This window comes from Scyliorhinus canicula, chromosome 9 (genome assembly GCF_902713615.1).
Source record: "Scyliorhinus canicula chromosome 9, sScyCan1.1, whole genome shotgun sequence".
Lineage (NCBI taxonomy): Eukaryota > Metazoa > Chordata > Chondrichthyes > Carcharhiniformes > Scyliorhinidae > Scyliorhinus > Scyliorhinus canicula.
In genome coordinates this window covers 172,159,721-172,175,252 of record NC_052154.1, presented here as the reverse complement: position 1 = coordinate 172,175,252, position 15,532 = coordinate 172,159,721, and the positions used below count along the sequence as shown (strand labels likewise).

General features: G+C 52.1%; 1 protein-coding gene across 1 annotated transcript in view; it reads left to right on the top strand.

The window, feature by feature from the left end:
• syt19 (synaptotagmin XIX) overlaps positions 1-15,532 on the top strand; it is a 77,769-nt gene that overhangs the window by 22,839 nt on the left and 39,398 nt on the right. The window contains exons 2-3 of the mRNA XM_038808203.1: positions 13,410-13,541; positions 14,409-14,596. Coding sequence (XP_038664131.1) covers positions 14,422-14,596 — 175 coding nt within the window. The 5' untranslated portion in view covers positions 13,410-13,541; positions 14,409-14,421. The remainder of the gene's footprint in view (positions 1-13,409; positions 13,542-14,408; positions 14,597-15,532) is intronic.

The following is a 15,532-nucleotide window of genomic DNA, read 5'->3' as shown; positions in this document are numbered from 1 at the left end:
TTGGGGAGCATTACTTAAAGGGATAATGGTGAATACGCAACGGCAAACATTCAAAGAGTCTATGGGAGAACTGCAACAATTGTTCATTCTTGAAGAGTACAAAAATAAAATGGGAAAGATGGGTGGCTTACAAGAGAAAGTAGAGATAGTATTAGATCCAAGGAAGAGGCATGCAAATTGTCCAGAAAAAGAAACAGACCTGAAGATTGGGAGCAGTTTAGACTGAAGATTGGGAGCAGTTTAGAATTCAGCAAAGGAGGACAAAGGAATTGATTAAGAAATGGGAAAAAGAGTACGAGAGTAAGCTTGTGGGGAACATAAAAACTGCCTGTAATAGTTTCTATAGGAATGTAAAGAGAAAAAGATTGGTTAAGATAAATGTAGGTCCCTTACAGTCAGAAACAGGGAAATTTATAATGTGGAACAAAGAAATGGCTGACCAACGAAATACGTACTTTAATTCTGTCCTCACAAACGAAGACACCAATTAACATACCAGAAATGTTGGGGAACACAGGATTTAGTAAGAAGGAGGAACTGAAGGGAATCAGTATTAGTAGGGAAATCGTTTCCGGGAAATTGATGGAATTGAAGATTGATAAATCCCCAGGGCCTGATAATCTGCATCTCAGTGGCCTGAGAAATAGTGAATGCATTAGGGCGGAGTAATCTTCCAAAATTCTATCGACTCTGGAAGAGTTCCTATGGATTGGAGAGTAGCTAATGTAACCCCACTATTTAAAATGGAAGGTAGAGAGAAATCAGGGAATCATAAACCAGTCAGTCTAACATTGGTAGTGAGGAAAATGTTATAATCCATTGTAAAATATTTACGAGCAGAATACTTGGAAAACAGGGGCAGGATCGGGCAGAGTCAGGATTGATTTACGAAAGAGCAATGATGCTTGACAAATCTATGGAATTCTTTGAGTTTGTAACTATATTAAGAATACAACGGTACTTTTATTTGTATTACTAAACATTAGAAATGAAAACTGAAAATCGCTTATTGTCACGAGTAGGCTTCAATGAAGTTACTGTGAAAAGCCCCTAGTCGCCACATTCCGCCGCCTGTTCGGGGAGGCTGGTGCGGGAATTGAACCGTGCCGCTGGCCTGCCTTGGTCTGCTTTCAAAGCCAGCGATTTAGCCCAGTGTGCTAAACCAGCCCCTGGTTTGGAAATAAGAAATAAGAAATAAGAAATAAGGGGCTGGATTCTCCGGTCCTCCAGCCGAATGTTTCTCGATGGCGCGCCATTCGCTGGTGGCGGAATTCTATCCCATTGAAGCTACCCCCCCCCCCCCCCCCCCCGGGAAACCCACAGGCAGAGGTGCACAGCCAGCGGGAAAAACGAATTGCAATGGCCAGAGAATTCCTGCCAGGGTATAGTTTTAAATGGGTTTAATTTAATGTTTCTGCGGAAAGAAGGGTAAAACCTATGGTTAGATTCATGCTGGACAAAGGGGTTTGTATATCTGGGGGACTGGTTCAGTTCCAACAAATGGCAACGTGTAATTTTCGATGCAATAATTGGATCCTGCCGGCCACGGCGGTGCGACCTGGATCGCAATCTTTGGCCACTTTAAAAAAAGCAATTCTCCCTACGTGAAAAACACCACGCCTGAGGTGCAAAGAGTCTGATTCGCCTGTCCCAAGGGTCATCTGAGCACTTCCTCTTTGTTCTTTTTGGGCTGTGCTCTATTTGTCTTTGTTAGGAGCTTAATTTAACCCTTAGTTGATTTCTGTTCTTCTATTTAGTTGATTGGCTCCAAAATACTGAGCATCTGAGCACTTGAATCAAAGAGGCGCTGCATTTAAACAGCTCCACAGCACTTTGATCTCATTCAAGCCAGGGGGTTGGTAGCAAGAATACCAGTGCCTGCGCCTGGCACATACCTAGGTGCGCCGGGTAAATAGCTGCAAAGGCCAAAATCGAGATTCGGCCTGGCGCGAACGTGTTTGCAATTCACCGGGTTCGCTCCCAATGGCAAGACCTGGATCACGCCCCAAAATGGCAAGCATGTCATTAACTCTAATTTGCATTCATTTCAATTTCATTGGCGAGATTTAAGTTGAATGCAGCGGCCTCCCGGGAATTACCCGAGTCCTCAGCTGCTGAGGGGAAGCAAGGAGGTGAGTAGACATTTTCACCCTCCGGGGTGGGAGGGGGGGGGGGGGGGGGGGGGGGGGCGGGGCTTGGTGAGACTTTCGGGGGGGTTGGAATTGGTCGGGGGGCTGAAGCATTTCAGGTTGGAGATCGCCCCTGAGTTGGGTGGGGGGGAGGGGGGGGGGGGGCAGTGAGGGACGTTGCTTCTGTGAGGCTTTCCAGCCATCTTTAAATATTGTAGAGACCCATAACAGGAGCGAACACAGCTGCAACTTGCCCGTCCCACCAAACACTTCCAGGACATGAGCCCTGCTGTGCCTTCAATGCTGAAATTCAATTTCACTCACTTTGACTGTGAGCAGCCTCGAGCTGCACAGCTGAAGGCTATTGCAGATGTTGAATTAGCCTTGTTAGTTGTGCGAGTACTTCACAGCTGCACAGTGTGTTTGCTGTTTGCTCCTGCTGGTCCCTGCAAATGCCTGGAGGCTGCTGTTGCTGTAGCCGGAAAGAAGGACAATTTTTTCTAAGCTATCTGGATCCTGACACACTGTCCTCAGGGGGCCTTCAATAATAATAATCTTTATTATTGTCACAAGTAGGCTTACATTACACTGCAATGAAGTTACTGTGAAAATCCCCCAGTTGCCTGTTCGGGTACATGGAGGGAGAATTCAGAATGTCCAAATTATCTAACAGCACATCTTTTGGGACTTGTGGGAGGAAACCGGAGCACCCGGAGGAAACCCACGCAGACACGGCGAGAATGTGCAGACTCCGCACAGCCACTGACCCAAGCCGGGAGTCAAACCTGGGACCCTGGCACTGTGAAGCAACCCGGCCGATCTTTGCGACCCACGCCAGCCGGCCTTCGCGACCCAACCTGGCCAACCTTCGTGACCCACGCCGGCCGACCTTCGCGACCCAACCTGGCCAACCTTCGCGACCCAACCCGGCCGACCTTCGTGACTCACGCCGGCCGACCTTCGCGACCCACGCCAGACGGCCTTCACGCCCTATGCCGGCTACCTGCGCGACCCACCATTTTCTCTTACCTTGTTTGATGCTGAAAAAAATGGAAGAAATGGTTTTGGGTCCCTTTGGCCCTCGTTCATGCTCCTCCAATGGAACCTGTTGGATGAAGGTGAAGCCTTTCGGTGTTGGAAAGTGTGGAGTCTCCATCTGTCCAAAGTTTTGCATTTTTTTCCTGTAAAATTTTATCAAATAACCCCCCCCCTCAACTTGTAAAAAAAAATAAAATGAATAAAATAAATGAAAAAATATAAATAAAATGAATAAAATAATTGAATAGAGTGAATAAAACCCCCCCGAACTTGTAAAACAAAAAGCTGCGACCGTTTTTAAAAAAAAGCGGCCGCATTGCGCATGCGTGCCTGATCAGCGGCGCACATGCGCAAAACTATGCGCATGCGCGCCGATGATCGGACACACATGCGCAGTGTGGCCGCATTTTCTTTACATGTTCACGACCATTTTGAAGGCCGCTTGCAAACAGCGTTATTAAGAGAGGCTGCTGCGGCTGTTGCACGCAGATTTGTGCGATCGGGAGCGCCGCGACGTCCAGCTCCACGACCCTCTCGACACCCGCCCGTGAACCACCCACGGGTCACGCCCCCGAGTTTGACAATGCCTGCCTCAGAGGATGATTAGTGCATAACATCTCAAGAAAACTTTGAGGTCTGAGCACTGTGCAGAGCGTCAATGCCACAGAGCAGCTGCTGACTCTCAATGAGCAAAGAGCTGGGCTTCAGCACTGGGGATCCCCTTGTGACACTCTGAGTGTGTGGATCAGGAGAGCACGGCCTCCCTAATGTTCCTGGCAGACGTCTGGGTTCTGGGGTCTAGGGGCTCTTGATATGGCCGAGGGTGAGTGTCAGAGCACGGGGGCATGATGGCACAGTGATTAGCGCTGCTGCTCACAGCATCAGGGACCCGGGTTCAATTCCGTCCTTAGGTTACTGTCTGTACGGAGTTTGAACATTCTCCCCGTGTCTGCATGGGTTTCCTCCGGATGCTCCATTTCCTCCCAAAGGTTAAGTGGAATGGCCATGCTAAATTGCCCCTTATTGTCCAAAGGTTAGGCGGGGGCTATGGGGATTAGCGAGGAGGGAGTGGGCCTGTGGTTGGGTGGTCTTTCGGAGGGTCAGTGCAAACTTGATGGGCAGAATGGCCTCCTTCTGCACTGTAGGAATTCTATGTGTTCATTTAAATGTTCGTTTCAAGGTTTGTCAGCTGGCTCATTGGACGGCACTCTGAGAGAAGGCAGGACAGGTAAGGGTGGAGGGGGCTTGGGGGATTTGAGGGTCCCGGGGTGGAAACACTAACGGATTGTCAGCCTCTCTCCTCCAATTTCTTCCAGATTTAAAAATGTTTGCTGGTGTGGATCCCACAGAGGCTGCCCTTGCGTTGCTGGTGGCAGCAAAGACAGACAGATACCAGGGGAGCGGCAGCAGTGACGACGCAGGCTGGAGGCGCCACCGTGTCCAGGGGGCCACCAACATACCCTAAGTACCCAGCCGCCCATCAGGCCGAGGAGGAACCCAGCGGGAGAGGCCAGCAAAGGCCCAAGGTATACAGGGGTCGTTGTTCTTATGATGAGGTGACGGATGCACGTGCCGTAGGAGACCACGTCTCAACAAAGAGATAGTGCGGCAACTGTGCCACATCCTCGTGGACTTGGCACCCTGTGGTGGAGGAAGGCACCCGCTCCCCGTGGCAATGAAGGTCGCCGCAGCCCTGAGCTTTTATGCAACTGGGTCATTCCAGGGAACCTGCGCAACATTTCTCAAGTTATAGTCCACTGGTGCGTTCCGGAGGCCATGGATGCTCTATATGCCAGAGCAGCCAACTACATCACCTTCAACCTGGGCCAAGCCCTCCACGATGCCCCAGGTGGCACACATGTCACCTTGCATGCGGGGCATCAGGGCCTTCATTAACAGGCAGGGCTTTCACTCCCTGAATGTTCGGCTCGTGCCCGCCCATTGCCTCTGTATCATGCATGTGTGTGCCTACTACCCAGGGAGAGTGCATGACAGCTACATCCTGGGCCACTCGGAGATCCCCGGCGTCTGGATGGATATGTAGCCTCGTCTGTGGAGGAGGAGGCAGCCAGGAGGGGCTGGAGGATGAGCCCGGGAAGGAGCTGCAGGAGGTGCTGGTGGAAGAAGGACAGTCAGCAGCAAGGGTCCGGCACACCCGGAGGATGACGGAGGCCCTCATCCACACCAGATTCACATAGGCCGAGGCTTTGTCCATCAGCTTAACCTCTCCCATCCCCCATTTCTCTCCTCCCATTCCCCTCCTTCCCCCACCCACCTCGCCCAAAATCCCCTCTCCCCAAATCCTCCCCAATCCCCTCCTCCCCATCACACCACCTCCTCTCTGATCACCCTGTTCCACCATTTAATGGTCAGTGTAACATCATTCCAGGCTGATGGGCCTGTGTCGCCATGGTCGGCGGGTCAATGTACTCGGCAGGAAAGTGATGATAACTCACCGTGAGGAAAACTCTGGTGCTTCTCAGTTTCCGTAAAAGTCTGACTCCTGTCTTTCTGCTGTGCACTCCCACCCGTCCTCTGAACGGAATCTGCATTGGGGCTCTTTACTCTTGGGCCCCTGTGACTGGCGGGTGCCTGAGTGGAGGGCAACAGGTGGTGGGGGTGCAGGCTGGCCTGCTCTGAAGAGTAAGATGTGGCGCGTCGATGGAAATCTGAATGAATTTTTGAGTAAGTGACAAGAAGGGTTGGCAAAGGTAGTGCAATGGTTGTGGTGTACATGGATTTCACATGTATTAGGTGCAACATGTTTTAATAGTGAGCTATTGTCATTTCCATTCCCTCTTACTACAGATAGTGACCCCCCTCAACTGATGCATATCAGAGGAGGTGGCGGCCTGCTGCTTTCCGTGCCCTGTGGCCTTGATGCCCTTGGTGGATGTCCTTGGGAGGGCCTGGAGCCGGGGGGAGGGCCCCAGCTAACTTATCAGTGCCACAGACCTCGCCGTGTTACTCTGTTCTGCCCACTGCCCTTGAGATGCGCCGATGTCAGGAAGAACTGGAGACTGCTGTTGTCTCCTTGGTGGAAGGTCCCGGGTTGGTCTCCAGCACTTCCTCCTCTCTGACAGTGCCAGTAGGGCTCTGAGGGTCTCCATGGGACAGAGGGGTAGCTGGAGTGAACTCCAGAGGCCTCTGAATGATTTGGCTGTTCCAGCCCTGGAGGCTCCCCATTGTCTGCACCATGGTGTTGACGCCGTCAGCAATGCTCCTCAGTGACTGGGCCACGCTCTGGAGCGCCTCGACAATGTCCACCTGCATCTGGGGCATGTCCCTCAGTGACTGGGACATGATGTCAAAGCCATCAGCCATGGTCGTCACAGACTGAGCCATACCTTGGACACCACTCAAGAAGCGGACGCTGTGCTCCAGGCTTTTTCCACTGCGTTCGCCACCCTAGCAGTGTTGGCCTCAGTGCCACACTTGGACATCAACATCTGCTATGACTGAAGCCTTTGGGTCTCCTCCAATCGGCTGAAAGGTCCCAGTAGGCTGCTGAAGAACAAGCACGAAGATCGGTGTGGGGAGGATGCGAAGTGTTAGCCAGTGATCTGTGGGGAGGGTTTGGGAATTTGAGGAGTGGCAGGTGAACTGATGCCAGGAAAGAGGTGGTAACTTACCCTTGTATCATGTTAGAGGTTGTTAGTCTTCTTCCGACATTGGACACTGGTCTTCTTGGTCATGCTGCCCGGATTGACACTGACTCCCAGGCAGCATTGCTGACCCTGTTGTTGGGCCTCCGCGCTCCCCTCGGGGGAACAGGATGTCTTGCATCCATAAGCCTGGCCAGGTCAGCATTGCCAAAGCAGGTCTGCGCGCTGTCATGCTTGTGGGTTGACTGGGAGTGAGTGGTGAGGAAGCATTTAAAAGCAGCTCCCCCTTATTAGCAGCGAGACGTTGTGATGTGGGTCATGGCGAATCAGATGGCGAGACAGCTAGTAATGGCTAGAGTAACGTGGGGGCTCATTTCGGCACTAAGTGCCGTGATCTCACCAACGTGGCCATTGAGGAACACCCTGTCAAACACACCATGCAAACCCTCGTCCCCACCTGACCTCTATCCTCCGGCTCCTCCAGCCTCTCCCTCCGTTTCCTCCAAGACTCATCCTTATCAGAGGAGACATTCTGCTCCTCCTGGTCATCATCAAGGACAACGCCCCACTGCTGAACCAAGTTATGAAGGGTACAACAGACCATAATAATGCGGGAAACCCTCTGGGGACTGTACTGAAGGGTCCCACCACACTTGTCGAGGCAGCAGAAGCGCATCTTCAGCAGCCCGATGCACCGCTCTACCACAGACTGGGTGGCACTGTGAACCTCATTGTACTGGATCCCTGCATCGGCCTCTGGCCTCCGCGCAGGCGCCATCAGCCAAGACTTAGTGGGTATCCCTTGTCCCCAATGAGCCATCCCTACAGCCTGGGACAAAGAAAACCAGCAGCGAACCCCATCCTTGAAGAGGCCCCCAACCCTTTTGAATCCCCCCCCCCCCCCCACCCCGCCACCCCCCACCCAGAGCTGGCCTGCAGGACCTGTCCCCTTACACACCCTGGTACTAGGTGCAGAGGGGAGCTCACCTCCGTCCTACCAGAAGGACGCGTTCATGAGTGGCATGAACAGAGTGGATAGTCAGATGCTCGTTCCTAGAGTAGCAGAGTCAAGTACTAGGGGACATAGGTTTAAGGTGCGTGGGGAACAATTTAGAGCAGATGTGTGACGCAATGCAGAGGATGGTAAATATATGGAACTCGCTAACTGGGGTGGTGTTGGGAGCAGGTACAATAGCAGCATTTAAGGAGCATCTAGACAAATATATGAATAGGGTGGGGATGGAAGGATGCGGGCTCCGTAAGTGCAGACGGTTTTAGTTTAGGCAGGTACCATGGTCAACGTAGGCTTGGAGGGCCGAAGGGCCTGTTCCTGTGCTGTATTGTTCTTTGTTCTTTTTTCTTTGTTCCTCCGTCTCGGAGGTGATGGATTGGATTTGTTTATTGTTACGTGTACCGAGGTACAGTGAAAAGTATTTTTCTGCAAGCAGCTCAACAGATCATTCAGTATATGGGAAGAAAAGGGAATTAAACAAAATTCAAGAAAATACATAATAGGGCAACACAAGATATACAATGTAATTACATAAGCACTGGCATCGGATGAAGCCTTAATGAGGTCAGTCAATAAGAGGGTCATTTAGGAGTCTGGTGACGGTGGGGTTTGAGTCTGTTTGTAAGTCTGTTCGTGCGTGATTCCGCCTGGCGTGATGGCGCCTGGTTCCCGTTTTTAAAAACCAGTAATAATTCGCGCCCGTGTGACTTCATGCTGGTGAGAGGGAAGATTCAATAAGGTCTGAATATTTGACTTCGCAAACTCGCAAATGATATTAAAATGGATTCAAATCCATTCAAACCTGGGGCCGCCGAAAATCCCGCCCCTGCCAATTCTCGGGTGGCGGAGAATCTCTGCCACGGTGGGGGCGGGATTTTCGTGACGTCCGCGCCATCGGTGAGGCCCCTGCGGCGATTCTCCGGCGCGCGATGGGCCGAAGTCCCGCCGCTGAGAGGCCTCTTCCACCGCCGAGGTTTGAACCACCTCTGGTGGCGGCGGGACCAGCGGTGCGAGTGGGCCCCCGGGGTCCTGGGGGGGGGGGGGGGGGGGGCACGGGGTGATCGGACCCCGGGGGGTGCCCCCATAGTGGCCAGGCCCGTGATCGGGGCCACCAGATCCGCGGGCGAGCCAGTGCCGTGGGGGCACTCTTTCTCCTCTGCCGCCGCCACGGCCTCCGCCCTGGCGGAAGCGGAATAGAATCCCCTAACGCGCATGCGCCGGTGGTGACATCAGTGGCAGCTGCCGCTGACGTCACCACTGGCGCATGCGCGAACCGGCGAAGGCCTTTCGGCCAGCCCCGGCGCCAGGCGGCGGGCCTGAAAGGCCGCTAGTGCTGGTTTTGGTGCCAGGCGTCGTGGTGCCAACCGCTCCGGAGCGGGCCTAGCCCCCAAAGGTGCGGAGAATTCCGCACCTTTGGGGAGGCCCGACGCCAGAGTGGTTGACGCCACTCCCGTACGCCAGGACCCCCCGTCCCGCCGGGTAGGGGAGAATGCCGCCCCAGGTTCCCACCCTTCCTGGGTGTGAATCTGATTGCATCATTGGGGAGGGTCTGCGCGGCCATTATGGGATTTGTGCCTGCGGTTAATGGACCCACAGAATCACGGCCTCTGTTAAAATGAATAAACCATTGAAGCAATGGCCGCGATTCCCCCCCAACAATTTCTATGTCCGGTTTCAGGTGAGTTTGACGGAGTGATTCTCAGCAGCCGCAGCACCGAGAAACATCCCCCTATTCAACGGCACTTTGCTGTTTTTTCCAGCCTCAGGGAGATTCTCTCCGCCGAGGCCCCGCTTGGAGTGATTTCTGGCTGCCAAGTCGAAGCTCGCCAACAGGAAAGGCTCCTCACAGATCAGGGTGCCATTTTGGAAGGCTGCCCCACTCATCCCGCCGCAACCCCTTTTCAGCCCCCCCTCACAATTTAGATCCCCCCCACCCCCTCAACCTAGGGGAGGCCCCTGGAAACACAAGCCCCCCCCCCACCCCCTCCTTACCACCTCCCAGCTGGGAAGGCCCCGCCAGGCCTGGTCCCTGGCATTGCAAGCCTGGTGTCTGAGCACCCTAGCAGGGCCCGTGCCAGCCTGGCAGTGCCACCCAGGCATGTTTGTGTGGACCAATATTAAACAGCGCCTGGGGAAGGTCTCCCTTGCGGCTCATTTAAATATGCTGATCTAGGTCATGCCCCCTTGGATCTTGCGAGACGTTTTGCCAATCTTGCACGAGGCCTCTCGAGAAATTCAACGGCCTAGTCCCCACACCAAATTGGACACAACAAGGCCACTGAGTTTACCCTATGCTCAACGTGAGATACTTAGAGCTGCAATTCCCTTTGGAGCCACTGGGTGGCAGCATCATTGTGCTGATACAGTATTAAGCACCATCTTTAGCTCATGTTCGCCTTTTCTGGAGGCCCCCTGACAGCAGATGAGAACTTTTAATTTTGAGGATAGTTAGAGGATGGAGCAACATGCAGCAAGGCACTGGGAACATGTGGCTGGCAGAAAGGGAACAATACTTGGGTAGAGCAGACGCAGTTCCTGTGGTAGTCACCACTGATTGTATAATAGTTGTAACGATGATTATTAGAGGTAATACGGTAAGGCTCGTGTACTATAGGTACTGGGGTAAATCCCTGCCTGCTGGCTCCGCCCAGTAGGCGGAGTATAAACGTGTGTGCACACCCGAGCTGCTTCCATTCTGGTGACTAGCAGCTGTAGGAGGCCATACATCTCTGCTTAATAAAGCCTCGATTACTCTCTACTCTCGTCTCATCGTAATTGATGGTGCATCAGTTCCGAGAAAAACAGTCGGGAAGCATCAATTTAATCTGTTCACTGGATCCACTTGCGTGGGCCTTTGCCCACTCTTGTAAGCAGCAGCCTCCTTCTGCCCTGTAGTGATTCTGTGATTCAGTGGCGAGAGAAAGAGATTTGCTTTCACTTTAATGCAGGTGCCAGCTCGCCAGAGGGCGAGGTTACACACAAGCTTTGAAATGAAGACTTTGCTGCAGAGGAATGATGTTGGGTTCGCACACTGAGATGCTCGGGGTATTGGCAGCCTGCCAAGGTGTCTGGATGAGTCCAGCAACAACTTGGCACAGGGCTTTGCGCAGAGCTCAAAGCTGACCATTTCCGGTGTGGAAGTGCTGCCCATTCCCAAGGGAATACTTGTGGACTCAACTACGATGCAGCGTTTGATGGCTAATGTCTCAGTTTGCACTGCAGCATAATCTCACTTTGCTGCCATACTGACTGAGACTGGCTGTGGATACCAGTGTTCAAAGGGGTTTGCAGGGCGCAACCTGCCCTCCCGGCCGAATGGTATGGGCTCCATGGAGTGGGAACCTGTTGTCTTCTCTCAGGAGGACACAGTTCGCCCAGGAGCAGTCTGGAGTCTGGATTTCTAAACGCAGATCTGCTCCAAGCTCATTCCCCAAGACCATCTGCATTCTCTCCCACTGAAAGTCAGCCCTGTGAGTCACGAGACATGCCGAGGCCACTGGGGTAGCACTCAGACAGGCAAAGGCACATGGGGGAAAGGCATTAGGCAATGCAGAAGAGTGATTAGTTGCCATTTGTATGCAATATAGCAGCATTTAATTGATAAATTTGATTTGAAGTTTTTGTTTTGTGGTGACTTCTATTTTAGCATTGTCACCAAGCGAAAGATTGGGAAAGCAAAGTGTGGGAGTGTTTGTGAATGGGGTATAGGAGTGGCTTTTACCACTATCACCGTTGGATGATTCACTCACTGATATCCCGGCTAGAAAGGGGCTGCTTTGGTTCCCTCTTCCTTTTCCTCTTTCTCTTTCTCATCCTCCTCATCAGTTGGTTACCATTTAGCTGGTGGCAAGGACTGGGCCCTGCTGAGAATGAGCGGCATGCAGCAGACCCCGCTGAATCGTGACATGCATTGTGCTGACCACTATAGGCCTCCTCCACAGTAATCCAGATAACAAAGTGTTGTTAAACCACCTCAGTATTCGCCCTATCAAATTGCATTTAGCAGCATAGATTTCATCGTATGCACGATGCCCGCGTGTATATGAGTTGTACACCACTGTCGTGGGCTATGGTGCCAAAGGAGAACTTTTGTCACAATTACGTTCTGCCCAAATTGATTTGAAAAGGCTCAAGGACAGATTGGGAATCACTACCCCCATGGCCAGAATCCGGGGGATACCTGGGATTGACCTGCGTGATACATTGCTTTATGGTCATATACCAGCTGGACATTGAGCGAATGGAATCCCTGTCACTTGGATCAGATCTCAGAATTGACAAGCAACACCGCAGCTTTCTAGGATACAGAGTCAGGGACCTCTCTCATGCATTGGCAAACTTGGTGAAGATGTATGTCTTCTTTCACCATATAAACACTGTCACCGAAAATGGCAACTTGGAGCAGAAGCGTGCACGCATCGTTCTCCATTTTGGTGACAAAGTGCAACTCATAGCTTTGAAAAACCAAGAAATAAGAAGCCAGATTTGAAGAGTTTAGATTTTATGGCTGGTTTCATCTGAAAAATGGGCACCTGTGAATAAATCAGAGTGAAAAAACGTCACAATGGTTACCCACCCATTCAGTCTTCCTATTTCAGACATAGCAGAATAGAATCGAGTCTGCCCTGGATTCTGGCCATGGGGTTGGTGATTCCCAATCTGCCCTTGAGCCTGTTCAAATCAAATTGGGCTGGATATAATTTTGCCTGCCCGCCTCATTTGACTGATAGTAGCGTTGTTCCTTTACTCTCCATGCTGCCTGCAGCTTCTGTGCACAGCAGAAGGTCCCAGCAGTGTCGCTTGGTGATCACATGCAGCAGGTAGGCTGCTCCTCTCGCAGTCTGCCTGCTTAGTAAAGGAAAGCCGCACACCTGAAATCATGACCAGTAGGAAATCATTTTTGAAGCATTGGTCGGACATCACAGCAGGCAAGGTGGAGGGTTCCCTGGTTTAGTGACCCAACACTGGATGCTCCGGTCAACGGGATGGACTCAAGGAGGGAGGCAACGTTTTCCTCAAAACATGGCCTGATGGGGGAATGGTAGAAAGTCACCCGGGGGTTACTACCTGGAGAGTGGCCCCTTGAATGCGGCCGAAATGTCAGGAGAAAAACAAACTCCTCACATGGGTGGTCAAGGTGAGTGAATGCATCCTCATAGTTAATCCGTCCACCACACCAACAACTTGTCACTCTGTTCAGTGCGCCCTATCCCCATCACTCAGTCAGCAGGACCCCATTTCCCCCTCAGGACTCATTCCTGACAATTACACACCCAACCTCAACCACATACACCTGCCAATCCACCTACTGATCCCGACTGCCAGCTATGGTAGGCACATCACCCTAGCTTAGTACCACACAATCCTTGATCTCGCAGCTGCAGGAGAAGAGCATACGTAACATCAAGGAGAGGCAGAAGACTGGGGAGGGCTGGGCCGGATTTCCGCAGAGACAACATAGCCCATAGAAAGTCCAGGATGATGATAATTGTCAGCATTATTCTCCTTTTCCACTCCCTCTTCATCCACCTCTTGGGACGTGACAAGTGAAAGCTAAAGCTGGCGTGACTATGGTAATTCTCCTTCCCTCACACCAACCCACCCCTTGTGCTTGTATTCTTTCAGATGCCTGGCCAGCATCAGAAGAGGCAGGAGGAAGAGTGGTTCCACAAAAGTAATGAGGATGCACCATCATCTGATCGCGCACTTGCCAGGTCAGACATTGGCACTGTGAGGACCTTGGAGTCGAGTATAGTGGTGAGTTGCCAGGCATGCGTTGGCTGAATTCAGAACAGGGTGAAAGGACAGCTCGCGTGTCAACTCCCTGGGGTGTTGGGGAGTGAAGTCACGGATGGGATCTGCTGCAGAGGACTCAGATGAGGACTTTGTTGGGGCGGCATACAGGAGAACACTGATGAACATGCACACTGACATGCTGGGTGCGTTGGCAGGCCTGCCAACCAGCCTCCAGTCACAGTCATGAAGCATGGAGGAGTCTGGGTCCAGTGCAGCAGAGGTTATCGTGTAAAGCCTGCACCCCATCCAGCCCACTGTGAAATTGGTGGGCAGCTTCATGGAAAGATGCATGGTTGGTTCTGCATCACTATCCTTGCGCCAAATCTATAAATTAAGATACACATTCCTCCATCTATCACGGGAGCTAGGCCAATGCAGCTGCAGTTTGAAAGAGACAATGTTACTGAATTGTATCCGATGCTGCAAAGTGGCCAGCAGCCAAAATCATTCCCTGCCTGCCACTATTAAACAGTCCGATAGAAGATGTGGTGCCAAGCTGGTAATCCAGAGGCCTGCAAGGCATGAGTTTAAATCCTACCATGGCAGCTGGGGAATTGAAATGAAATAAACCTGGAATAAGAAGCTAGGGGCCATGTAACTACTGGCTCGTTTATAAAAACTCATCAGGTTCACTAATGCCTTGAACGGAAGGAAATCTGCCATTTTCCCGTATTCCGAGCTCTTCCATAATCCCAGACATATTATAAAACAGAGTTTTAAAATGACTGTTCAACACTTTTTCTGTGTATCTTAAAAACTTAACATTGAGGACCTACAAGGTTCATTTACTAAAGTGTTCTCTTCATATCATTCTATTTTGTCTTTCAGGCGCAGCTGGAACATGGATTTTGCCAGCAAATTCCAGGCTGTTATTCAAAACCTGAACGTTCATCTGGATAACACAATGAAAATTGCCCTGATGAGTGCAGCAGGCCTTTTTTTCTTGGTATCCATGGTCATTCTTGGGTGGCAGATCTACCTGTACTGCAAGCACAGAAAAGCAAATAAGACAAAAGGTGGGTGCTGTCTAAATTCCAGGAAGGAAATGTCTGAGATTATTCAATGGGCAGCAGTTCATGTCACTCGCCCCCTGTTTGACACTCCATACAACTCTCAAAATGATTTGCATCATAATCTCTGCCAGTAATACTGTTGAGTGGCATGGCACATGGAGCATGGACAAGAAAGCCATATTACCTCTCGTTATTTGGAGTTCTAAATTATTGCTGCAACAGGGGACAGTGAGAGTGAGTGAAATTCAGAGTGGCGTTAATTTGTAATTGTGCGTCAGTCCTACAACACGTCCACCTCAACCTTACCCCAACACTCCAGCTCCCACTTTTGAAGCCATGTCACAATGATATTACGTAATTTTGTCCCATGTTATTAAGTCCTGGAGACCCAGAAAGGTTGTGGGCAGGATTCCCTCAGCCCAGGCCGGGCCGGAGAATCGGCGGGCCGGGCGCGAATCGCACGACGGCGTCCCGACGCCGGACCGTCGATTCTGCGGAGAGCGGAGAATCGGCGTTATTGGCGCTGGCGCAGTCGGCGCTGCGCCAGACGGGGGGCGGTCTTCGCACCCCCACCCCCGGCAATTCTCCGCCGGGATGGGCCGAGCGGGCGTACAAAAAATCCCAGTCCCGCCAGCGCCGTCCACGTGTGATCTTACCCGGTGGGACCTCGGCGTGTATCCTTTCGGGAGTGGCCTGGTTAGAGGGGGGGGGTCCGACCCCGGGGGGCCTCCACTGTGGCCTGGCCAGCGATCGGGGCCTACCGATCAGTGGGCCGGCCTCTCGAGCTCGGGGACTCTTTTGATCCGCGCCGGCCCCTGTAGCCCTACGCCATGTTGCGTCGGGGCCAGCGCGGAGAAGGGAGCCACCGCGCATGTGCGCAATTGCGTGGGTCGCACTGCGCATGCGCGCATTGGCGCTGGTCGTATTGCGCAGACCCGC